Below are 27,015 nucleotides of genomic sequence, written 5' to 3' on the forward strand. Positions count from 1 at the left end.
CCGACGTGCGGGTTGGGTAATGGATGACTATTGATAAGTTTGAACGCTTCCACATTTACTGTACTTAAGTTACTTACTTTTGTTGTGTAGTTCGATAATAAACTTGAATGATTTGGCTTGAGCCCTGGCAAGATCTAGGCAGGCGTCCCCCATTTACAATTGCGTGTCGAGGAGATTCACTCCAACGACGTATGCAACCATAGCATACCATGTCATGTATTCAAACATTTGACAGATCTAAGCAGGTATTTCAAGTCATGTAAACCAGGTAGATCATGTTAAGCATGAGTCATTTGTATTCAAATGAGAACGAGTATGATAAAGTACACACTCGGCTCTATTTTTCTAAAACAAGTGGGCTAAGCACGTAATCAGGTAAACCAAGCAGGAATCAAGTCCAGAGAGTACAAGTATTCATACACTTGACACTCACCAAGTATTAAGTGCAAGTAGGGTCAAGGAAAGTTCAAGCGTCCACTGTGGGATCCTCTTGAAAATCCTCGTGTGCGCCTGAGCAAATAATAGTGAATTATTATTCACACAACCCAATTATCGAGAAATAATTCGTGCACTATTATAATCTAGAGAATTTCGTGAAAAGGAACCTTAATTACTTGTAAATCGAGATTCGAGTGGCGTTTCATAAAGTACAGGAGCATTTGGGTTTTTATCTTGAAAATCGAGGTTAAAACGTTTGCATAATGTCGAAAGAATAAAGAGTTCTTGGAAAACTCTATTTCCTTGAAAGTTGGAAAATTTCAGTTTTGATATGGATTTTTGAAAAATCGTATCTCACTCGATACAAGTCTAAAATTGGAAAACGTTATACCGTTGGAAACCTCTTGGAAAGTACTAAAAATTCTTAGAAGACACTTTTCCACGAATCTAAGTGAAAAGTACTCAAAAATGAGCTTGAAATCACTGTTCCAGAATGTTCAGGATTGAGCTGGGGTTGATTTTTCGCTAATTTTGAAAATTCGGCAGAATTCACTCGTTGCAAACCAGCCCTTTAAATTTATAACTCAATTACCGGTGCAAGTAAGGTTTAGGACAGAACAAGTGGATCAAGAATCAGAGTTTCGAGCACCAAGATATGGTAGCTCAAAGTTGGGGAAAATTCAAGACTGTTGAACAATTTCCAGATTTGGGTTTCTGACTTTAGACCATTAGTTAAGTGTCGAAACGGACTTGGATTGGTGCCAAATTTTGTAGTATAGTACTCCTATATTAAGGGTATCTCTCTATCAAATTTCGTGGAAAAATACCTTCGGGAAGGTGGTTAACCAATCAACCAAAGTTTTGAAATTACTAAGGCAAAACTGCCTTTAGCTCCATTTCTCTCCGTTTCCAAACATTCGGCTAAGGAAAACCTCCAAACATGGTTCATTTGTACAAGAAAAGTCTAAGGAACATACATGATACATTTGGTAGGTGTTTAGCACCAAGAAATTCATTTAGTAAGACCACAACAAGTCTCACATCAAATCTGTCTAAATCCAAGGGTTTTCAAGAACCAGGCAGTCACCGTATTTTGATCATGACTCACTCAATTTAACTTGGAATTGAGCATGGTTGATAGTGTTGGAAAATACATTCATAGGGCTATAATTTCACAGAAGAAATCGTTTTAAGATTCAGCATGCAATTGCTCGAAATTAAGCCTAAAGTTGCAGCATCATCAAATCGTTCCAGCAGAACAGAGAAACAGGGCAGCCTTCTTAAAATGATTGGTTTGGCTCACACACTTGGAACCAAAATGTGAATTTTATACCATTGAAAAGGTGTGGATGTCTAGTTTCAAATCCCACCGACGGCACTTGATTTCGACGTCAGAGGACAGAGTTACGGCCGAAACACTATCGCTGGACAGAGCTACACGGAAACAGTTTTCCAGCTTGACTAGTTTTACAAAGAAATTCATTTGCCCAACCAAACCTCAATATTTTCCAATGAAAATTTTTACACAACTAATACAACATATAAACATCATATTAAAGTCATTAGATCATCAAAAATTGGCCTTAAAATAACCGAACAAGGCAGGGGAAAAATCGGAAATTTCTATCCCATGAGTTCCTTGAAGTTTCTACTAATTATACACCATTAATCCACCATTTCAAACACTAAACCAGCATTATAAATATCATCAACCACAAAATCAGCAACAACCCAAGAGTGGGAGTTCATAGAGCCCACATTCCACTTTTTCCAACAACAACATCAACCCATATGAAAATAAGAGTTTAAAGATATACTAGGACTTCCAAAAATCAAAATTAGAAAGCTTGATCTTTACTTACTCTAGTTGATGTCCAAGGCAGTGATTTTTGGCCCTTTTTGCTCCAGAAAAACCGTGAGTTTTAGCTCCCTTTTGCAGCTCAAAGAGGTGTCCAAGTGTAGAGCGAAGTGTATGTGAAGTTTGGTCTGAATCTATGAAGGTTTGGTGCAAGAATTTGGAGATGAAAAAATTTGAGAAGCCTTGGTTGTTTTTGCTGCTACTGGTTCGGTCAAATGAGAAGGAAAAAGGAGTGTTTGCTGATGATAAAGCTTCCGTGAGAAGCTTAGCAAATTTTGGTTTTAAGTGTACAAAAGTCAATTCTCCAATAGTGCGCGTACGCGCGCGTTTTGTGCTCGATTCCTCTTGCATTTGTTTCACTAGTGCACTAAACCTCTAGTACACTTATATTCATATAAATATTATTCACTCTTAATTGTCCCAAAATAATGGTCTAAAGTCCCTCAATTAAGCGCGCGCGTGAAAACGCGTATTTCCAATTTAGGCGCGATAAAGTGAAATTCTTCGAGAAATTCTTGTAACGATCGTACCACTAACTATCACTTGAGTACTTAAACCTAGAATTACCTATTTTAGGACCATTGTACATGTCTCCAAGTTTTGAACTTATTGTACTCCCAAATGGCTAAAGTTTTCAGACACATTTTCACTATTTTCATTAATCGAGCTTCCAAAAAATTAATTTTTGAAACGAGTCACTTTAAAAATATAATGAAGTCATAACTCCATGTATTTAAGTCTAATAAGGCTAGAAAATAATAATCGAACAAATATTTGAATAAATAATTAAATGAGCAAAATTAGGAGTCGAAAAATAATAATTTTACGAGTCCTCACATACCACTCTCTCCCTACATTGTCTTATACATCCTCTCACTATATTTGGCTGAGGCATAGCCGAGGGAGGGAGTATAGGGAGAGAGTGGTAACCTAGAAATGGGGATGGTACGGGTGTGATCGTCCAAAGTGAGAGCTATTTATAGAATTCTTTGACACATCCCACGGCCATAAAGCCGTTGGACCAACGGCTCTCAAAAAATATTTATTTTTTAAACACAACCTCAGTCATATCAACCACGTTTAGCTGTTCATGAAGAGTTCATCAACAGCTAGAAGGTTGTACTTGATTTTTTTTAAAAAAATATACAGTCGCCACATTCGACGACTAAGATAATTTGTTTAAAAAAAAAAAGATGTGTTTGTCGCCGCACACTTCTATGCGGCGACAGACCCATTATTTTTTAAAAAAATAATGTGTCAGACTTGCTATCCTTAAAAAAAAATCCAAAAAAAAAAAAAAACACGGTCGCCGCAGAGGTCTATTTCAGCGACGTTGATATTAGAAACCATACCAAATACCCCCACTTTTGAGACATTATTTTTGGGGATTATTTTAAAAAATTCGCCCTCCAAAGAGGTAAATCTTAACCTTCTAATGCAGAAACAATTTTAATAGGTAAGCAACTGATCTCTTTCATCGGTTTGAACTAAAATGTTTGTCAGCTCAGTTTAAAGTCCTAATGATTTTAGGATTAAGACTGAGAACAATTTAAAGCAAACAATAAACAAGTTAGATGAATCAATTAACAGAACTAATGCCTGGAGGTAACAACCTTTTCCAATCCAAATGCCACCAATTGCTTAATTAGGTCCGTTTGGGCCAGTTTTTCAAATACAATGCTACAGGTAATACACAATAACTCAAAAAACATTTCATCCATACAATATATCAAATATTCCAAAAAAAATTTATAGTAAAAATTTTTCATATACACTGCTACAGTAAAATTTTTCAAAAACACCCCAAAAAACTGTTAATCCAAACGGAACAACTTAGCATCTATTCCATTGTGAAGAGTAATGGACCACTTGTATTAAGATATTCAGAATCCGAAAATGGTCAATTCTAAATACATGGTCTCATTAACAGATGATCTTAAATGATCCAATATTTGAGTATCTGAAAATTAAATAGACAAAAAATTTCATATCTATCTTCAACATTTTTTTTTTTTGGGTAGGTACATACCTATCTTCAACATGCTTTTCCCATTTATGGCTGTCTTTAACTTGCAGGGGGAAGGGTTTGAACAGATGATCTTAAATGAACCAATATTTAGGTATCTAAAAATCAAAGAGGGAGAATAAAAAGACACTCTTATCCATCTTCAGCATACTTTTCCCATTTATGGCTGTCTAAGTTTAACTTGTAAGGGGAAGGGTTTGGTTTTTGCAAGTAGATACAATATTAGGGAGATCACTTATGATGAAAACATTCACATTTGCTAAAATGCTAAATATTTCGTTGGTTATAGTGCTATTTCACTATCCTCACTTTTCTCAAACTGTAACTATGCTGTGTTAGGCAGTTACAGTTTACAGTCCCAGTGCCAACAAAACTAAGAAAGCCTTCATCCCATGGTCAGAATCCAATCATTTTCTGAAACAGCCCTAAACTGGGGACACACTGTAGAATGTTCAGTTAAAACAGAGCATCTGACAAAGCATTCCAAGAAATACTAAAACATCAGATGTTCATGCTTTAACAACTTAACATGTGTAGGGACAACTATCAATTAGGTAAGATCTACACAATTATAATACACCAAAATGGCTAGTCCAACATCTTCTCTTCGAAGGAAAAAAAGGTTCATAGGGGAAAGCAACTATGAAATGCCAAACTGATGCAACATAGCAAGATATCAGCAAAGATAACAGGTCCTGTATTATCTTAAACTGTTTTCCATGATGTATTTTAGGGGAATTTTAAAGTCTTAGTCAAAGTCGTTTACTTCACTTTTGTATTTTAGCAAATGCTGAAAGAAGTCACTGCTGTGCAGGGAATTTTTGCTAGACCCAATTTCCTAGTCATTTCAAAGGATCCTGGCACCAATAGTGAAGTCCAGCTTGGCTTCCTACAACTTTTGAGCTCTTAGCTTTCTTATTTGTTAAGTTTCGTTCCTTTCTAAGAATTCAAAGCCTCCAAGTCATGGCTCCCACATGAACATGGGTTGTAATAGCTTTAAGGCAGATTGGAATGAACTGATTTTCTCAAGCCCATTTTCTGCACACATTATACACCAAAAAGTTCCAGTCTGCACACAATTCATGGAACCCCTGAGTTAGGCATAGTCTGTACGCTCCCGTGTTCCTAGAATCATAGTTAAGGACTAACATATTGAACATGACAAAAGCAGCTCACTAAGAGATGGTCTCTAGCCATGCTACCTTAATTGCCACAATATAGCTTTAAAACATCTGGAATCCAAGACTACTTCTTACGGTTTAATTTTATTGTTCCTTTAATATGCATTTGGTATTTTTCTCCCCCAACCAATCCGTTCACTTTGGTTTCAATCAAGATAATAGGAGGGAAGAATTATGGACAGAAAAAGACAGAATAATAGAAATCAATATCTTTTCACTTTCACCAAACATGTCTGTTGCACAATTATTACAAAGGTAATAGTTATGAAACAGCTGCTATGCCAACTTCAAATAGCAAAAGGCATTTAATTGTCATATCTTCCAAATGTAAGCATGAAGAGATCGACATTTTTAAGCATTAGCCAGCATAGAAAGCATAATAGCCAAAAAGCGGAGAGGCATGGATGATGATAACAATGGGCAAGGATCTAACTCTCCACAGTTGAACTAAAAGCAACATTTTCAGAAACACAAGGTGGAAGAAGCAATTTGCCTACACTTGGATAACTATCATGGTCCAGGTTTTTTTATTAAAAAAAGAAAGAAAAGAAAAAGAGACAGAGAGATAGAAAGATATCACAAGAATTATGGTCTCATTTACCCTCAGCACACCATTTTGCTTTGGATATCACAAGATTGGGCTAAAATTTCTTCCTTGTAAAGAAACCAACAGTACTCAATTTGAACAAAGATGCAACCAATTATTTCTCTGAAAGGAAGTCAAAATGCATTATGTCCATACTACCAGATCAATCTTATATTATATGGTTATTCCAGACTACATTCATGGCCACACAAAAGCAAAAGCAAAACTGCAAAATACCCAGAAAAGACCAATTAAACAGTAGAACCATCTAAGAAACCAAAACTAACCATCTGGTTTGTTGATTCCCATACCAAAAGCCACCTGCAAGAAAGCAAATTTCAACAAAAATATCAACTGAAGCTAATACATAGTAAGTGATAACAATTCATAATAATTTGAGCTACATAAATTAATAAATAGAGAGAACTTGTAACACATACTGTTCCAACAATAACCTGCAACTTGCCATTGCTCCACCTAAGACATCAAATATAGATTTAGAAAAGAAAGACCACAATGATATAATTAATTCAGTATCTCAAATCAGGCACATGAGACCAGCATCGTTAGTTGCATTTGAAAAGACTGACACATGAATAAACATACAGCAATCTTGTATCTCAAAAAAAGTAGCATGACTTATGGAACAAGAAAGAGTGTATTGGGAGATAAAATGGCTTAACCACTTCTATACAGTCCATATCTGCATGCAAAACATAGCACAAGAATCGAAAGAGAAATCAGGATAAATCTTAGCAGCACACCACTATATCTTCTCAGGACACGGACCATACCGTAAATGAACTTTCTCACGAGCATGTACATCCATATCAGCATGATAATAGTCAGCTGATATTCCCTTCTCACGCAATTCTTTTGCAACCTACATTTCTTAAGACATAGCAAGATCATAAGGTATGAGGATAATGGTGCAGTAATAATTTCATTACAAAATTTTGGTAACAATTCGAAATATAGCTATAGGAGCTACATACTACATATCTGTGCCCAGCTGCACTGAACCTTAGCAAATTTCCTAACAATTATTGAATATCTCATGACAGGATAACATTTGAAACCAGATAGATGATGTACATACATCATCCACAAGCGCATATACCAGATCAAGGCCTCACTGAAATTTGCATAAGTTCACAACTTTAATATACTAATTGTACTAGGAGACAAAATGTAAATGGCTATCAAAAAGAACACGTCATACAAATTGAAAGATGCAAGAGTATATGCTGATTGCCTAAAGCTTTTAGCAGAGTGCCAAAACCATTGAACCTTATTATATGACATGCAAATCTTTTTATGTAAGTCAATACAAGCACTAAAAGAATTTCAAACTCATTCCAGGTCAAACAGATGGTTGACACTATAACCACTTCATAGAAGGCATGTGCTAAAGATGACAATAACTAGAAAGGTTCAGAAGTACAAAAAATCTCTAGAAATGCACTTTATTTTCATACTTGTTTCAAAAATACAACAGTTTTCATTCGCTTGAACACTGACCCTCTCTGGGTTTTGACTTGCGAAAAATCAAAAAGCTAGGCAAGGATTTATAGAAGCCTTGTAAAATTCCATCATCATCTCTCAGCTAACAAAAGAACACTTTCTAGAAGTTGAGATCAAAAGTTGAGAAAGTAATCATCATCACTAAATGACTCAAAATGCAGCTTCCTAGTGAGACAATCCAACTACACCACTTGGTCCTACTGGGTTTACACAATGCTGCCTGAGTTGAATTGGTTCTTCCAGGTTAACAACTAATGAGTCCATCATTCTACCCTGCCAATCTGTCGCTTAAAGCCAATAAACTCAGTTCGGCCAACAGTAGAGTTTGGTTCAACAAAATTATGCAAAGATCAATCAGATGTATTCTTAGTATGGATAATATTTGCATTACACTTGGACTAAAAGACACCAATTTGATTTCAATTTTGGTGTTTCTGAAGATACAAAAAGTATATGCAAAACAAGGGTAAAATATTTTGAGAAACAGATGGATGATGCAATTTTGAGATTTCAGATTTCTCTTTTTCAGTTCTTACACTTGTAAGATTGCAAGTGGAAACAAGTAGCAGATGAGTATACAAGGATACATGACAAGTTTCCTCACCTTCCATAACAGTTATCAAGTAAATAGCATTCAAACAACTTTATACCAGTAGCACACCAAAAAAAGGTATTTAAAGTAAGAGAAAGGTACTTAAACAGGAGCGCAACAAGTACTCACGAAACATGGAAATGTTGAGAGTAATTTAAGCTACAAACCTGTTCACACTCCTTTCTGGAGAAGCAATAAACTATGCCAGACTCATTATTTGGATAAGATGCTTGTATATATGCAGCAATTTCATCAATGACTACCTTCCCAACAGATGATTTTTCTCTTACCTATAAAGTTTGCACTTCCGACTGTAAGATGTACCATAATATGACATAGTTCCAAATAACTTGACAATAATTATACCGTATAAAAAAGATTAGGCCTGTTCACTGTGCTGACAAACTTAACACATTTTGAAACATGTAGCATCTCCATTAGATCTTGTTGCACTTTTTTTGTTGCTGTAGCCTGAAATATAGAAGAACTGGAGCTTAGGCAGATTATATATAGACACATATTTCAAACTTTTAATCAAGAGCATGAATTTATTGTTGTAATATGCAGTAGAGCATACGGTCAGAGCAATAACAGGAACATCTGGAAACTGAGTCTTTAAGATGCCAAGATTCTTGTAGTCTGGACGAAAATCATGGCCCCATTGACTACAACAATGTGCTTCCTGCATAAGGCCTCAAATCATAAATCACAGATATCAACAACATTATCAAGGTGCTTTTTTGTAAAGATCACAGCAATCAAGCCTGGGCATGATCTATAAAGAAGCAACTCTAAGGCCGTATAGAAAGAAAACCACTATAAGAGTTGCACGACAAAAAATCAGTACGAGAGTTACAGATAAGAACCAATTTTATCATATCTTGCCTCAAATTCAATCATTGCTAAGCATTCTCCCAGGCAATATTGTTTTAGAAGAAACGTTTTTCATCTTTTATAAAAAATTCATTCATTATCAAGAAAACCAATGCAATTTAAAGTATAAACAAGAATATGTAGGACAAGCTACATAAGGACCACTTGCCTATCCTTCTATAACCTGTTAATGAAGAATTCGACTATCATCAACACCAAGAGGAATACAGGATGAATAAGTTAGCATGTTTTGCCTGTTCCCCTTTTTTTTGGTTCCTTTTAATTGTTGATTATGTTTGTTGCACCTTCAAAAGAGTTAAGATTCATATTCACTTTTCCTGAAGTAGAATACCACGCAAAAATTCATATTGTCTTCCCTGTTCCTCAATTTCACCTTCCAAATAAGTTCTTGTAAATTGCTTCGATGGAAAAAAATTATAGTCCTCATCCCTCTATAATTTGATAAATTTGTTTCATTGGAAAATTACTGAAGAACAGTATCTAAAAGCTAACTAAAATTCAACATTCCTAGAAGATTTATCATCCTAATAATTTTGTTGTTTTCATATTCCTTCCCATTTGTTATCCTCTAATACGCAAATTTCATGTTACTGGGCACTACATGCGAAGTATCAAATGGTAAGAAGAAACGACACTGCCGATATGACACTGGATCAGGTAGCATAATTTCAAATTTTTTTCTTAGATGAGAAAAGCATGCAGGGAGAAAATTGTATGTATTGTCACAGCATACAAAAATATATTTTACCAAATATCGAGTAATCTGATTTCAAAAACCATTATCAAACCATTTTACCAAGCATTAGAGATTAACTATGAAGCGGATGGCTGTTATGTAGATATCCAATATCCTGTCTAGAATGGTTCAAAAGATTTTTTTGGATTTATACAAACTTTGAACACCACTATTCCTGGATTAGAGCAGACACACAGTCGTTAGCCAGTCCCAACGGTTATTGATTGCTATAAGTTCACTAAGCTCAAAATAGCGCTCTTAGATCACCAAGCTTAATCTTCCTGCACCCTCTGCCCTGAGTTGCAGAAATAAACAATAAAGATATTTCAAACATATCAATGAAGAAGTAGTTAGGACTTTGATCATGAGATTACATCAATAGAAATTAGAGACAGCCGACCAGCATGATGACACTTTTCAAGTTTTGACATGAATCTTTTGCTCTTCGATATCTTCTCTGGTGTAACATATAGTATTTTAAGCTCTCCATCACCCTTTTCAAGAGCCTTGTATATGAACTTTTCATCTTCCTTACCGGTGGTTGACGTCAACATGAATGCTGGGATGCCCAAAGCAGCCAAGCCCATTACCTAAAGCTTTGATTACTATCAGGAAGGCACCATAAACTGGTTGAAGCAACCCAAGATATGTAAAAATAGTTTAACTCCGCTAGTGGCAGTAATATAAGAACCTGATCTTGAATAAGAGAAAGCAAAGGGCTGACAACCAGAGCAACCCCATTTTTAAGAACAGCAGGAAGTTGATAACAAAGACTCTTGCCTCCACCAGCCGCCATAATCACAAGAACATCTCTTCCAGTCATGACTGCATTTATTATCTGATATCAAGTAGCGGTTTAAGAGCTAAACTAAAATAAATAAAGAACCAAACAAATGAACAACTCAGTTACATTCACTTCAATTAATTAAAAGAAAACAAACCAACAGGATGCTAAAAAAGATACCACACCTGATAGCAACAAAGACAACTCAAACACCAGATGCAATACTAAGCCATCCTAACAAAACTAATGAACGATACCAATTCATGATGCATAAAGTAAAGACGAGGAACTTTTAATTCCTGATGATATGCAGCTGTATTATATTCCAATAAGAGGCTGCTGGTAAAATGTACGTCAGCTATAAAAATCTTCACAAACCAAATACTAAACAGAAATAATAATATTCTTAAGATGGCATTGCAACATGGAATAGCCAATCAGGTAAATTAACGTACAAGAAAACAGGCGACTACATCATCCAATACCTACAGCATAACAACCTATGAAACATGCAAATGAAACTTATTCATATAAAGCTATTAGGGACATTTGATAACCGTCAATGAGTGAGAAATACACAAGAACCTGAAAATCATCTTGGAATTTTTTGCAGAATAGAGCCGAATGCAAACAAAAAATATTCACGTAGAAAGCAGTGATAGTGGATGAGACTAAACAAGTTCAATGCACCAAAATAATGGAACTGAGGGTTACAAGTTGAATAACCGGAAGCCGACTAAAACCAAAACATTACCAACAAAATTTGCGAAAACCAGCCTTTCATAAAACACTCGAGACATGAGATGGCCCAGAAACATACGCTCTAGAAGAAAAGTAAAAAGTGTGAAAGATCACAGCTCCAGAAACCTTTCTACTAAAAGGGTTGATTATGACAATATGCTATTGGTAAAGATGCATAATCAGGTCCTAAATTAAATTACTCTACCTTCCTAGACCATGATGAAGGAGAAGATTAAGAAATTTCTCAAACTTCGAGGTTGAGTACATTTCAAATGCCAAAAGAGAAAACAAACTTGGCTAGTCTAAGTCTGTTAAGCTTCAATTCCTTCCATTTGACTTCACCTTTTATAGGAGTGACTGACAAACCAAGTTTTTTTTATTTCTTGAGTAGTCTCAGGGTAAGTTTTGGCGTGCATATTTTCGATGTTTCAAACATGGCTAGCTTGATGCAGATTGTGCCAGGATGTGGAACCAAAAAAAAGGGAATGTAAAATGCTTCCTACCATGCAACACAGTACACTAGCAATAGGCTTCTGTGAATACTTGGAACGCTCAAAATTCATTCACTGAGAAGGTAATAAGTTAGTTTGGTATCTTTTTTTGTTATTTTTATCTTATGCAATTATATAAAGGAAATCTTCAAATAAAAATGTGAAAAACACTCTCTTGTAAAGGCGTATTTACCTACTTGAAGCTTTTTCTGGTAACTATAATGAAAAAAATACAATCATACATGCTTATGCATTAGCAATTTACTACTCCCAAGTTTTCAGAGGCTTAAAAAGCTTCCTAAAAGAATCAAAAATCAACCTTCCAGTAATTTTCTCCTCGTTATTCTCCAGGCTCCTTCTTATTCTTGTTTGAAATCTGTGCCATATCATTCAAGTTTTGAGTTTTACAGGGAAAATTGGAAAAATTCATATGACTATCACTGTTGACCATTAACAGACCATTCCAAACGTCGATCCTTCAAAAAACGACAAAGCATAGACACTCCAAATTCATGCCTTTCTTATTGATTAGGCTTTAAGCGCGCTCTTTTCATCAAGGGAAATACAGAGGAAAGAAATGGCTGCGGAAATACCAACCTCTCGCTGATTTGCACGATAGGTAGGAATTCCGAAAACATTGAACCTGATATCATCAGCTTGAGAGTCCCATTCAAATGTCCCTGACCAATTCTCAGTGCAATCGGACGATCCGTCAATCTTCCCAGGGCTTCTTCTTGATGATGATTCACAGCTTTCCAACAACGCTTTCAGTTCAGATTGCCTTTGATATAACTCATCCTGTCGGTCTAGCAATTCCTTCAACTGCTCTGGATTCAAAAAAAAACGAAAAATTACTACAAAACAAAATTTCAATTCAATAAATAAGAAATTGGTAGTACGAAAAATGGCGGAAATAGATGATAATCGGAGAGAAACCTTGGACATCGTGAAGTTCGACCTCAACATTGAGAAGCTCCTGTAGGATTTCTTCTGAACTTCCCATGGCGTCGGAAGCACAAATGTATCTTTTTGTCTTTCGGACAAATTTATAATTTCTGAAATTATCAAAAGAGTTTATTGCGTTATTTAGGCGCGGGGAAGTATAACGCTGTAGAGTTCAACACTTCAACGTTCATCACGTGGCGCTTGTTCTGGGTTAATTATCAGGTTGGCCCTTGGGATCTTATTCAATATCAACTTGTACTAAAACCTAAAAGCTTGCCAAGTAAATCAAAAACCTTTCGTCAAAGCACACCAATGCATGCTCCCAATCAAAACTAGGGCTCCATTTTGGATTCAAGAATTTTTTAAAAACTAATTTTTCAAATACTATTAAAAGTTTAAAAAAGTAGTCTAAAAAATGGTCTAAAATTTTTTTAATATTTAAAAAATATTTCAAAATATATTCTAAAAACTCTTCTACTCTTAAATATTTCAAAATATTTTTTTAAATATACTATAAAAACTCTGCTGCAGTAAAATTTTTCAAAAACAATTAATCCAAACGGATGTTTTTCCTAATGTTTTTTAAGGTGTTTTTGGGATATTTTGGGATATTTTTAAAGTTTAAAATTTTCTTTTGATATTTTTAAAAATTACCACCACTATCTGCCACCACCCCCTCCCTCTTCTCCCTCCTTCCCCTCCCTCTTCCTCCTCCATCTCTTTCCACTTCCCATCTTCCTCCTCCCTTTCTTTCTCCCCTCCTCTCTTCCCCTTCCTCTCCCTTCCCTACCATGCCTCACCCCTCCCCTTCCCCTCTCCAACCCAACCTTTTGATCATGACATCACAACCATATTGCAATCCTTCTAGTTGCAATTTAGCCGCAGCCAGATCACAACCTGTGGTTGAGGCCAGATTTGGGAGACAAGAGGACATGTGGGATGTGGCGGAAAAGAGGAGGGGAAGGGAGGAGGGAGGGAGAGGAAAAGGAGAAAGGAGGGGATGGTGGCGGTGGTGGATAGGGGTGGTGGTAGTGAGTAGTGGTGACAGCTAGAAGAAAAAAAGGTGTAGATTTTATTTTTTATTTTTTTGTATATTTAGAGTTGTTTTTTATATATTGTATAAATGTAATATTTTTGGAGTTATTTTGTATTGTCTATTACTGTAGCATTGTGTAAAAAAACTTGTTTTTCAAAAAGGGATAATTTCAGAAATGTTCCCTAAGATTTCTCATAATATCACTCAGCTCCTTTGAGGATTTTGAAATCTTATTTACCTCTCTTGGATTGACATTTATTATAACATTTTAGCCCCTTTGGAGGAAATGCAAGAAAGATAAAACTTTTATTCTAGTACTACGCTTATGTTATCCTCCTTATATAAAGTTTACAACAACAATAAAAAATAAAATAAGATTAACTTTTTATAAGGTGTAAATTTCTTGATTTAAACTATTTGTTTTAGTTATTTTGGAACAGATCAAAACTTACACCTTGAAGAATTCACACATATTAAGAGATTATTATTTTTAATACAACTTAAACTACATCATGTATTAAAATCTATTTCCTAAAAAAATTTCTTGACTTTATTCTAAAATAATTTATTGACTTTCGTATAATTGTCTACGAAAGTTTTCAAGGTATTAATTACTCACCAAATTCCTCCTAAATGGTTGATTTTAACTAGATTTAATTTATCCATGTTCTTTGTTATCCCACCATGATCTTGATATAGAGAAATATAGACTATTATTAGATAACAATTTATTTTTTATTTTAATCTATACTTTTGGTTTAAAATTTTTATTTTGTTTTGACATTTTGGTTAAATACTTATTAAGAGCAAGGGTAATATTGTCAATTTGTGACATTTGATAAGAATATTTAGTCTTGTCAAGCTGATAGGAGAGATCAGTGAGATTTTAAAAATCTCAGGGGAGCTAAGTGATATTATGAGAAACCTCCGGAGGTTTCTGAAATTATCCCTTTCAAAAAATGAGGAATTCCCCTATTATGTAACCTTCTATTTTGGCAAGACATCCTTATACTATATCAAAAAGAATTTTAGTTGAACTCATCTTTAAATTTCGACTGTCTATTTTAGAAACATTTTGAATATTCCAGGCATCTTAAGTTGGATGAGTTAGAACTTTGGATATAGCTTATTGGAGCAGGTTTGCTATTGGATTTACATTATTGCCCTTCTGTTGGATTTACGTTGGAGATTTGCATGTGAGAGTGTTTATTATTTCTTGGAATTATGCAGCTAACAATTACTATTGTTTTCCCCATATTTTCAATTACATGAGAATATTTGCTCTTTCTTCTTCTTAACTTTCATTTCATCCATTTTGTATCTTGCGAAAAACAATTAAGTTTGTGCTTCTAAACTTTTGGGTTTGGTTTTCCTTAGGTGGGGTTATTGCTTTTTCTCCCTATGTGCCCTTTGTTGTTCTTTTTTCAGGTGTTTTAACTACTAGTATTTATTTGTTAATATTATTTTCAAATTGGTTCACATATTCTTTTGTTATATTTATGTGACTAAGTTGTAATTGCAATTATTGTATGAGTTGTCTAAAAGTTGATACTTATAATTTTGTTTGTGATATTATATCGTATAGGTTAAAGAAGGTTTTAAAAGGGATTTTAAAGCAAGGGACCATGAAAAAAGATATACCATCTTCTAGTGCTTTTAGTTTTCTTCTATTTTGCTACTTGATAGATTGACTAAAAATAACATTCTCTTTTTACTTATATAATTAATAAGCTATTAAGTGATCTTACTTGTAGCAACCGTTGCATCTACATAAACTTGTTAGCCATGAGTAATATTTTTACAGTAAAGGTTTGAGTCTTGTTCCTTTATTCCTCTTTTGAGTTTTTCCTTAGACTTCAGCCTTGATGAGTTCTAAAAATATTGCAGCTATCAATTTAATATTCTGCTACTAAAAGAAAGTTCAAGGAACATGAACTTAATTTTCTACCTATCTTTGCCACATATAGTTAGGACTCGTAGTATACATACCATAGAAAAGTTAAGCAATAAAATAAGATTTTGTATGCTGAAATGAGGCCATTGGTTCAAATCTCCTTTTCTCCTCCTAACTTCTTATTAAATTTCATCTTTCCCATACTAGAAAAAATTTTGGTTAGAAAAAAGGTCATTATAAGTTAGATGCTATATAATATTTATGTTTAGTTGCATAGCATTATATGCTCTTTTGATACAGGTAAACATGCAACAAATAGAACAAAGACACTAAATGATACTCCCTCTGTCTTGAAATAAGAGACACTTTTCAAAATTTCAACCTTTTATCCATTGTACTCCATCATTGCTTTTGATGAAGATTCTTCCACATTTGCCCTCACATGCAACAAGTAGTCAATTTAGTAAGAAGACTAGCAAGAATTGACTATGTAGTGCCTAGCAATTTTTTATTCAAATTTTGTGTAGGAATGGAGGGTCCAAACTTGTGTAAGTCACAATAACAATCAAAATAAGCCAAAGTCAAGTCATTCAATTTGACTCATGATTGCTTTTCAATACTAGATATTTCTAGATAAAAGAGTCATAAATAGATATTTTTCTATCCGAACTTATTGCATGTTTTATGATCCCATTACATTGGATTGTCAACATAATGGATCACAATATTCTATCCAAAAAATGTCAGCTATCTGTAGTTTGTGCATAACCTCAAAAAGTTTGACAATTTAAAATAATTTGATTGATATGCAGATCAGGTTTGACTTTTTTAGCTAGACTGGCATGTGGTTTCTACTTCTGTGCAAAAATCTATGGAGTCTGGGCTTTAGATAACTTGCCATTAGATGTGTATTCTTTTAATATGAATTGTGGGAGCAAGTTCAATTGAATTTTCTTGGATTTCACCAATGAAGATACTTGAAACTTAGGTTGTGGCAGTAGTGGCACTTGCTATTTCTTCAAACTCCAGTTTTATTATTGGTGTGAAAAATTGATCTTTTATTATTTTCTTGTGGCTTGATAGTCTAGATGTGCTAGTTTGCTCAAGTAGTTACTGTGTCTAAGAATACATCAAAATAGGCAATGATTGCACTAATTCTTCGATTTGTATGCCTTGGTAACACAGTTCCTTCTTTGTTTTTGGGTTTAGTAGTCCATATCATAATTCCAAATGAAACAGATGACTGTAATTGCTAACTTTTTCTTCATTTTGGTAAAGTAGTACCTATTAAGAACTATACTATAAAAAGCAAATCAAGTAAAGAATAGCTACGAAATCCTATCACATAAGAGTGATGTAGCCGAATATACAAAATATAAAAACATAAATAATATATTGGTTTTAAGTAAAAGAGTATGGCAAGCAATGCATACAATTATTAAACGAAATACCTACCATGACCTCGTGAAATCATGTTAATTTTTACGGTGAATTATAACTAAGTATGTACATGCAGTAATAAAACACTCATGCATGTCATAGAAAGATTATCTAACAAAAAGTGAACATTGATAATGCTACCAAAAAACAGTTGACCGTGTAAATCAATTCTTAGAGTGAGCTCCAAGGCTGACCTTAAAAATTGAGTTTGAAAGTATTTCTCTAAATTTTGATCTTTGTAAGCATGAAAAAGTATGGAAAAAAACATAAACTATTTAGTGTTAATTGAAATCTTGCAAAAACCAAAGAGAGAAAAAATGGGTTTTTATTTGCCTATATTCTCACCAAATTTCTTTAGCAAGCTAAAGGATTTTCTCGCTTAGTGAAGCTCTTGGAAATTTCTGTCTATAAAGTCCTCTCTATAGCCTTTTTTTTTTCTTTTTTCTTTTGTAATAAGCACATGAGTAGAGAATAAAATATGAATGTTATCTTCTTCTTTTTTTTAATCATCTAATCTAAGGGTACAAATTTTATTTAAATTAAGAATTCTAAAATCTAAAGATCAGGAAATTAGTCAAGGAATTCATGATTGTATTGTGGAAAAAATGAACACGAAATTTGCAATTTCAGCAGAGGGTTGCAAATTGTAAAGATAGAAAGTATACAAGATGACGAGAGAGAGAGAGAGAGAGAGAGAGATTTTAGAAGCCGAAACAAGTAGAATGACAACATCAACTGTAATGAAAGAGAATATTTTGTTGTGAATTCATTAATCTTTCTTTTTAGTAATTGGAAATGATCTTATGGTTACACTTATAAAAGATAAACTAAAATAGATCAAATGGTGCACAATAAATCAAATGATCTCTCTTTACCATTATAATAACCAATAAATAATTATCAAGTAAGGTAGTCTATTTATGTGACAATCAAATATACACACACATACACGTACACATATATATAGGCACACATACACATGTTATTATCTGTATGTTTTCATAACTATTGTCCTTACATAAATAATATTTATAATTATCCAATTAATAACTGCCAACTAAGTTGATCAGTCCACATGGCAAGGAAGGGTGAAGGGTTATCTAAGTTTTTATATAAGTAGTAGAATGAGTACTGAGTGGTATCATTTCTCATGTTGGTAGAATGAAATATTAACATTCTTTTTGGAGTTATAGTCATGGACAACATATGTCGCATGAAGGTGCTAAAATTTGATACGCTTAGCCTTTACTAAGCTACAAACATTTTGTTTGGACCTCACATAAATGATTCCTCTTGCATTTGCAAGACTCATGTAAGGGCAAGTTGGTAAGTATGGAAGAAAAAAATAAGTAGGATCTTTTTAGATAGTATAATTTGTGAATAGAATTTGTAAATATTATCCTATTGGCATTATAAATATAATTTTCAACCACTTTTTTATTTCATATAGCACATATCAAAAAGTACTACAGTATTGTTCTCAATTATTTTTTAAAAATAATCTCATATCCAAATACACTCATAGCTTGACTCTAATTTTGTAACGCTAAAAAGGTGAACTATGACATGATAATGGAATGGAAGGAGCATCGATTAGAAGTTGATAGGTTACCTACAATAGTAGATTGTTAGTATTGTAGAGTTAAAAAGTTCCAAGTAACTAAAATAAAAACATATAATATGGAAATTTTATTTAATTCCTTAATCTTTGAGCATGTACTTTTATAGTGCCCTTTTTATTTGCAATAAGAATGTATATTATTACTGTATGAAAGTTTTCTAAACCATATGCCCTTTTGAGGTAGCAATGGAGGGTTTAATAGAATTGTATTCACATTTTTCTAATATCTAATATATTTAACCTTATATTAGAAATTTCAAGTTATGATTCAACTTGGGGAACTAGGTAAACCAATGTTTTACTATCTTATAGTGTAAATCCATCAAAGTTGGCAAATAATGATTGCATCACTTGAAGTACAAATCTACGATATTGTGTATGTTATTGTATTAGATTGATATTTGACTAGTCTTATCAAAGCTAGAAAGGTAGAGGTGCCGCACAAACTTATGATGTCTACAAATCGTTAAACTTTCTCTGAAATGCTAAGTGCACAAAAAACCACATACTTGAATTTGTTTGAGATTGTACTTTTTCAAGTTTTTTAGTCAAAACTCATTCATCTTCTCCAATGGTAACACTAATTGTCCAGCAATCCAATAGATAATGCATTGGGAGTGAATGAATTTGTTTCTTGACAAATATCATCAACATATATTTATAAAGAATCCTCAAAAATTGAAACTTGTGATACGAGTACTTACCTTTTTGTAGTACAATATCCAAAGGATAGGAGAGAATGACTAGAAAGGAGATGAGCAAAAGGTTGTTATAGTTAATTGAACAAAATTTGATTAGAGAAAAAGGCAAATTTTCAGTTAGAAGAAACATAAGTTGACATATCCTGGAAGATGAATCTCTCAATAAGAGACTTAAAATCTTTAAAGGTGCAATTCAATTCTTCAAGATAGATTCTTGTTGGGTCGAGTTCACATCAAGATGATTATGCCTTTTTAGGAAAATGCTATACTTGATGCTTTGTTTATATAATTTAGAGTCACGAAATTATTATGGGACACTTGAAATTTTAGTGTAACTATATAGCATGTTTTAACCCTTGAATTGGCTTTGTCATTCTATGTTGATAACATCTTAATTTATAGTTGTGAAATTACTATGTCTAGTTTTTGTGCATCAGCATATGGTTTCAAGACTAAAATCAATGAAAAAGAGACATCTAACTACATAAAACTGCATATGATGTCATAAGAAATGATTGCTAGCTCTGATGCGATAATTTAAATTCTTTATATGGAAAATGCTATGTACTCATACTCTATTATTTCTATCTTTGATTTCTTGGTAATAGAGGAAATCGTTACTTTCTTAAAATCAAATATGATTTTTTAAAGACCTTAACATCTTCTGCAAATTGTGTATGTATAAAATCTCCATTAGTAATATATTCATAACCTCAATTACATACAATGTACCAATGAACATTCTTTATTTCAATGAAATAGGACTCTAATATGTATTATTAAATTATAATTTCAAAAATATTTGTACATAAATATATGTTAGTCAGATTTCTTTTGTTCTCCAAATTTAGTAGTAGTTAAGAATAAAATAAAATTCTATTAAAGTATGATAACTATTAGGGTTTTATACTATTTATGGCAAATACAAAGTACAAATTTTTGATATTATGTGCTAATATAAAGTTTAAACATGCCGCGATATTATGCGCTATTAAATTGGTGTAGCATATGTTTTGTACTTCCAAATTAATATTTGTACTTTATAATATAATCTATAAGACAAAATGCATAAGTGATTCCTTATTTTTCTACTCATTACTGACATGTGTTGATGAAACAATTAACTGTAATTTTGGAGATACTATGGAGTGATAGTCTCATACCAATTGTTGTTTCACTAAATTAATAACACTTCTGTCATTTAGACACCGTATTATTCCACAGATGAAGGCGAATTTGACTTTTTCTGGTCATTATGGATAAAGTATCATTAATATATTACTCCCTCCGTCCCGATAAGTTTGTCGCACTTGGGAAGTTGTGATTTTTATTAACAGTGCACCGAATTTTGCAACTTTTATTTTACTTTCCACCTTTGCCCTCCAACGTGTAATGCATACAAAGAAAGTTATGCTGGAAATTTATTGGTGTGGGGCCTATCTATTTTGTTTAGCTCAAAAATTCATGATCAAAAAGCATGTATCAACAAACGCATGGCACACATTTGGGGGTGTCTTTCACGCACCAAATTGTGGTGCTTCCTTTTTACATTGACTTTTGAGTTAAAGTTGTAGGACCCATATTTTAAGAGGGTAAATGTTGAAATTGGATGTAAACAGGCTTTCTATTTTGGGTATGTGACAATTATTTTGGGACAGATAAAAAAGGAAAGTATGACAACTTCAATGGGACGGAGGGAGTACTTTGAAATTACAATATTGAATTTTCTTAATTTTTGTTTCAGTTGTATAGATTTATACTCACTAAAAAAACGATATATAACAGAAAGACAATTGAATTACTTATGAGGTATTCTTGCAAAAGAAAATTCATTGAGAAAATTATATATATGTATCCATAAAAAGTAGTAATTCCAATAGTATAATATTAGTCATTTATATTGATGATTTGTGAGATTATTGCTAATATAGTAGATATGTTAAAAAAATATGGATATATACTTACTGTAATTTGAAATGGATGAGAAATTAGTTTGCCGAATGTTGGATTAACATAATTAACATATTGGGACATTATTCTGAACAATTTAACTTTAAGGTCAATAATATCATATCTTTGCTATTATATATCAGTGACAAAAATTTGAAATTCAAATTTGAGTTAAAGATATAATATACATTGAGGGGAGTTAAGAAATATGTCCAAATATATTAAAAGTTACCTGTGAGGATAAAACTATCTATGATTGGATATCCCAAGAACTAAGTTGGAAACAAACGAATTATGGGGTGATTTGGGTGATTATTATGTACTCATTACGTATTATACATTTTTTATGATAAAAGAACCATCATTTTATTAAATCTGCACTAATGACAGAAATTACATCAATCATACATTGATATAAACAGATCTGAAAAACAAATGCATGATACTATAGATCTAGAAAATCAATAGAATATTACACTAAAACTCCCAAAAAAAGATAAAATTCTTATAGCCCAAAATCATCTATAGATGCTTCTATCCATACTGCTTGTTTCCTTCCAAATCTGCTAATGAACTAATTTAATTCTAGATGTTAATGTGGGATCTAATAATGTAGATATAAAAAAAAGTTTAGATCTAATACAAGAAATAAACTAAATACAAAAACTTCCATTAGAATTCTCTACGAGATAAGAAACTCTCACTAGAAAATCGTAGGAAAGGGGAAATCTCTCACACGGAAACCTTAAGAGAGAGAACTCTCATTCGATAACCTTAAGAGACTATTGTAAATACAAAAAACAAAGTAAAAAAGACATAGGACATAGGGAGACCAAAAGAGACCAATTGGCCTCCTTCCCAAAGAAAATGTTATGTTTGCTTGAGGATGCCTTACTTATTGGAGTATTCTTGATAGATTTATCTATAAGAGCATAGAAATGGGGTACGAGAATTTGGGCTAATTCTCTAGAACACTCATGAAAAATCAGGAAATGCATAAGGTTGAAATATACTGGCTTATGAAATCTATTTTAGAACTTCGAAATATTCATATGTGATATAATTTCACATGTCCTCATGTATTCACCAGTTAAAGGTTAAATTTACTTTGATTCTGGTATTGAAATTGCAAAACACTAAAGGTGCGTTTGATAAAATTGAAGTCTGAAATCTGAAATCTGAATCCATTAAATTATGGGCAAAAAACTTCAACGGCTACTAAACTATTGGTTGGATTATGTTTTGGCCATCAAACTATTTTTGGTCAATAATTGACCACAAAATAACTTAATCAGTAAACCTGTAACCATTTGGTCGATAATTGCTCCTAATTTGCGAAATTAGCAACATATGTGGCAAAGCGGAGGGCAATTTTGCCACTTCATGCATATAAAATTAAATATTTTTAGTTGACTCTCTCTCCAGCATCTCTCATTTTCCCGTCTCTCCAAAGGCACCAACCAGCTTGCCACCACCAGATGGAGATGGACAGTCCACTAGACTCTCAATCAGTAGTATTCCTCATAAAGTGCCTCAACTTTCTTGCTCTACACCTCCTCCACTATCCAGTGGCGACGTCGACAAAGATGGATTCACAACCACAGCTGTCTGATTAGTCTTTTCTCACATACCCCCTCCTAATTTTAAACCCCAAATTCCTCATTAGAAAATTCTCCAAGGACATTAAAATCATTCAATAGATCCTTATAGTCATAGTCTTGTTTCCCATAAAAATCGTCGTCGGCGACTACCAAATCACTTATTCCTCTTGGATAGTGGTCATTTCCATCTCCTTTGAACTAGCGGCCGCCACTTCATTCTTCATCTCCTCCGTGTCTTCTTTGCTTCTCACACAAATGCATACATATGATCCGCCTTTTCTCATCTTGTTCGAAGAAAGCGAATAGATAAAATTCAAGAGCTCATTGGGCATGACTTGGGTTTGTTTTGATGAAACGACAAACAAAATTAGCAAATTACCCATGCCAACGATGGAACGTGGTAGGAATAAGCCTATTTTTAGGCTGGGAATTTTGGACGGATGCGCTTGCATGTCTAGATATACTATTGGAATTGATACATTCAAGTGCGAGCTTTTTGTTATGGGAGAATATGGTGTGAAGGAATCTTGGCCTAGTTTGTGCACTATTTCTGGTAGAGCGAATTTGAGAAGTGTGAGGGGGTGGGAGCCTCTCTTCTTCACCAAGTTCGGCGAGGAGTTTTTGATCTCAGACTCTGATCATATATTTGCTTGCAAAGTAAAAACCAAATCACTCAAGGAAATTCACACATATTCCGGCCAGGAATCCTATGCTGGTCCTCTTAGGATTTTGTCTTATTCAGCAATACTTGCTGAAGTGCTGTGGAAGGTATGATGCATTCGGGGAAGGAAATGATTATGAGTAGGTCATAAAGAAATCTACCAATAAACTTCTACATATAGTTTGAACTCAATTTTCTGCATATTATCTTGTCTTATCTTGTTAATCAGCTCTAAGATTAGCCTGTTTTAACTATTGAACTAAATCGTATTAGTTCCAGCTCTGATTTTGCTATTTCATCAAAATACACCAAAAAACTGACATTCTTTTATGACATCTTCATTAAAGTTGAGAACAAAAAAAAGGTATGGAATTTATGTTGATATTCGTAGCAATACCAATGAACCCCTGGAGATAGAGGTTGGGTGCTCATTTTTTTTGGTCATATTTATACCTGAAAAAAGAATAAAATCCAACAAATATTTAAAATTTATCAAAAATTTTAAGAAACACTACTATAGGACTTAACATATATATTGAAAATGAAAAATAAAAAATTGGGAATAAAAGCAAACAAGAATCTAGATGCTACATGATTGCCATTATTCACAAGAATTCATAATAAAAAGTAAATAAATAAAAGCCCAAACAACAAGCCACAACATAAAATATAAAATGAAAAAAAAAACATAACGAACCTTTCTAACTTCTGAAGATAAAAGATAGACTTCCTATAACATTTTAACAAAAAAGATGTAAAAAAATGTTACAAATTACAAATAAAAAAAAACAATAAAAGAAAAAGAAAAAAATCCATGCGTTACATGTTTTGTCATATATTAAAAAAAGTACAAAAAAACCTGATTTTCACGATCGAACAAAAATTCAATGGCAAAATATATAGATATGTGTGTGTGTGGTTGGCGAGATAAATTTCAGCTTCCTAAAGCACAAAATACAAAGGACAAACGATAGATTTTCTAAAATGCTGACAAAAAATATCCAAAAATGCAAAAAATAAAAATCAAGAAATATAGTGAAAAATAACTAATTAAAAGACAAAATAAAATAAATCATCCACGAAAACTGATAATTGCCATATAACTTAACAAATTACTAATTAAACTAAATTTGGGAAGAAACTCATACCGATTGCATGAAATAAGGATTATGCAAGCTACTTGGCTTTTTCCTACTTCTCTCTCTGAATTTTTATTAGATCAGAAGAAATATGTGTAATGACTGATGAGTGGAATGTATATAACGAGCGTTAGTCCCTCCCATTATATAGAGACATTAGGGAAATGCATTATTAGAACATTGTATACGAGTCAAAGTACAAATCTGAGAAAGGTTTTTGTGTTACTTTGGTAGTGTAGATTGAAATTAAATAACAATGAGATAAAGATGGGCTATCATATCTTAGAGATGGCATGCTAAGACCTTCTACATTGGAGGATATTCCGTAGGGGTATGAATCGTTTTAAATAGGGCAAGCTAATCTACGTCTCAACCCATCCTAAGCAAACTTTAAGGATACAATTTTTTTTTTGCATTTTTCATGACATATTGAAATAAGGTGAATTTTGTAAATTTTCTTATTTAACTTAGTTGGTGATATCTTTCTATCTAATGTGATTATTTTAGCCCAGTATCAAGAAAACTCATCACCCAAACTCTTATAATGGAGTCTTTAGAGACCTAAGAAAATCATAAAAAAAGAAAGTAGAGACTGAAGATGGGATCATAGAAATAGTCTTGAATGAAAAGAAACCCAATTGAATAATCCTGATGGGGTTAAAATTCCATTCGCCAAAAGAAGAATAATTAGTAGGCTTATTAAAAGAATATTGAGAGTTATCTCATTTTACCTATTGTTAAGATATTATATATACTATATAAAAAGTCCTGATATGATTTGGTGATTTAGTTTTTACTTTCTAACTATACCCTCCCTAGAGATTCTAATGATTTTGTTGTACTTGTAATTTTAAATGTCTTATTTTTACTGATATGGTTTGGTGACTTAGTTTTTACCTTTCAATTATGACCTCACTAGAGATTTTGAGTTTTTGCTTTTCAATTACAACCTCTCTAGAGATTCTAATGACTTTGTTGTACTTGTAATTCTAAATGTTTTATTTTTACTGTGTTGATGCTATGGTTGTACTTTATGAATACACATTGATTTAGAAAATGTTTAGGTTTTACTTTAGAAATAAAATCAAATTCTATTTGGAATTCGTTTGACGATGAATTTTCTAAATTAAATAGAAATACAAAAAAGAGTCTCTTTTAACTAGGAAATCTCTACATCATGTTTCTTTCGTTTCCTTCTTCCATTCTTGCATCACTTTTTGTACTTTTTTGAGTTTTTGTTTCATACAAAATAGAAGACAAAATTGTGTACGTTCTTTATGTTAGAAATAGATTAAACACTCAAAGTGAAAGAAAAGGAATTTGGAGATTTTATTCCTGCCATCCACATATAAGGATAATCTAAAATACTAATAAATAGTATGACAAATAATGTTATACATTCACTTGGGTATTAGCATTTGTCTATATTTATTAAGTTGTAATTCTTGCTCTAATACTATATATATGTTTTTTGGTTTTTTTTTTTTATATTTAGAATCACCATAATCGAACTATAAGAACCCTTTAGAAGACACAATATGTCCTTTTCATTTTCTTTGTTTTTCTTTCTTTTTAGGGGCACAAAGAAAGGATATTACATCAAATTTAGTGAATATTAACCATACGAGTTATTGAATGGTACTAGGTTTGACATCTTAGTGACAAGTTGCTACAGAGGAAGCACTTAGGGTTTAGCTTTCAACGTCTTTTCTAGGGTTCGCTCTAGCCTTCATGGCAGCCTCTTGGCCGCTGATACCCTCGTCGAATGGCCATAACAGGCTACCGGGGAAGACCTTCGCAGATATAGTTGCAGGGGGTGCATTAGCCTCTACTCTTCCTGACCTTGGATCACTTGGGGTTCATTGAGGAAAGCCGGCTCTGGTGATGTTGAAGCAGGAACTAATGACCCTCGTGGAACCATATAGGAATACCCTCATAGGGAGGTTTGCTTATTACAGACCTACCATGGAAATTATTAGGAAATTTTTTGTCACTCTGGGCTTGAAAGGCTCATGCTCGATAGGCTTGTTGGATGCTAAACATGTACTCATACGGCCTACTGCTCAGGATTACACAAGAATCTTCCTCCGTCGCACGTGGTATATTTAGGGATCGCCGATGACGGTATCGAAATGGACACTTCATTTCAATGTTAACCAAGAATCCTCCAACGTTT

The 27,015-nt window shown here is 33.2% G+C and overlaps 1 protein-coding gene across 5 annotated transcripts in view; it reads right to left on the reverse strand.

Moving 5' to 3' along the window:
- Positions 1-12,915, reverse strand: part of LOC113779170 (mediator of RNA polymerase II transcription subunit 34) — a 36,271-nt gene extending 23,356 nt beyond the window's left edge. For 2 of the 5 annotated variants that reach the window (XM_027324661.1, XM_027324660.1), the window contains exons 1-10: positions 12,788-12,915; positions 12,449-12,678; positions 10,527-10,673; positions 10,210-10,425; positions 8,783-8,887; positions 8,572-8,676; positions 8,373-8,495; positions 6,884-6,972; positions 6,530-6,566; positions 6,377-6,410 (exon numbers count right to left, since the gene is read on the reverse strand). In XM_027324661.1, the coding sequence (XP_027180462.1) occupies positions 6,377-6,410; positions 6,530-6,566; positions 6,884-6,972; positions 8,373-8,495; positions 8,572-8,676; positions 8,783-8,887; positions 10,210-10,425; positions 10,527-10,673; positions 12,449-12,678; positions 12,788-12,854 (1,153 nt within the window). In that variant the 5' untranslated portion in view covers positions 12,855-12,915. Of the gene's footprint in view, positions 1-6,376; positions 6,411-6,529; positions 6,567-6,883; positions 6,981-8,372; positions 8,496-8,571; positions 8,677-8,782; positions 8,888-10,209; positions 10,426-10,526; positions 10,674-12,448; positions 12,679-12,787 lie in introns of those variants that run through there. The other 3 variants (XM_027324663.1, XM_027324662.1, XM_027324664.1) reach the window with 3 other exon arrangements.
- Between the last annotated feature and the right edge of the window lie 14,100 nt (positions 12,916-27,015).

The sequence above is a fragment of the Coffea eugenioides genome, chromosome 8 (genome assembly GCF_003713205.1).
Source record: "Coffea eugenioides isolate CCC68of chromosome 8, Ceug_1.0, whole genome shotgun sequence".
Lineage (NCBI taxonomy): Eukaryota > Viridiplantae > Streptophyta > Magnoliopsida > Gentianales > Rubiaceae > Coffea > Coffea eugenioides.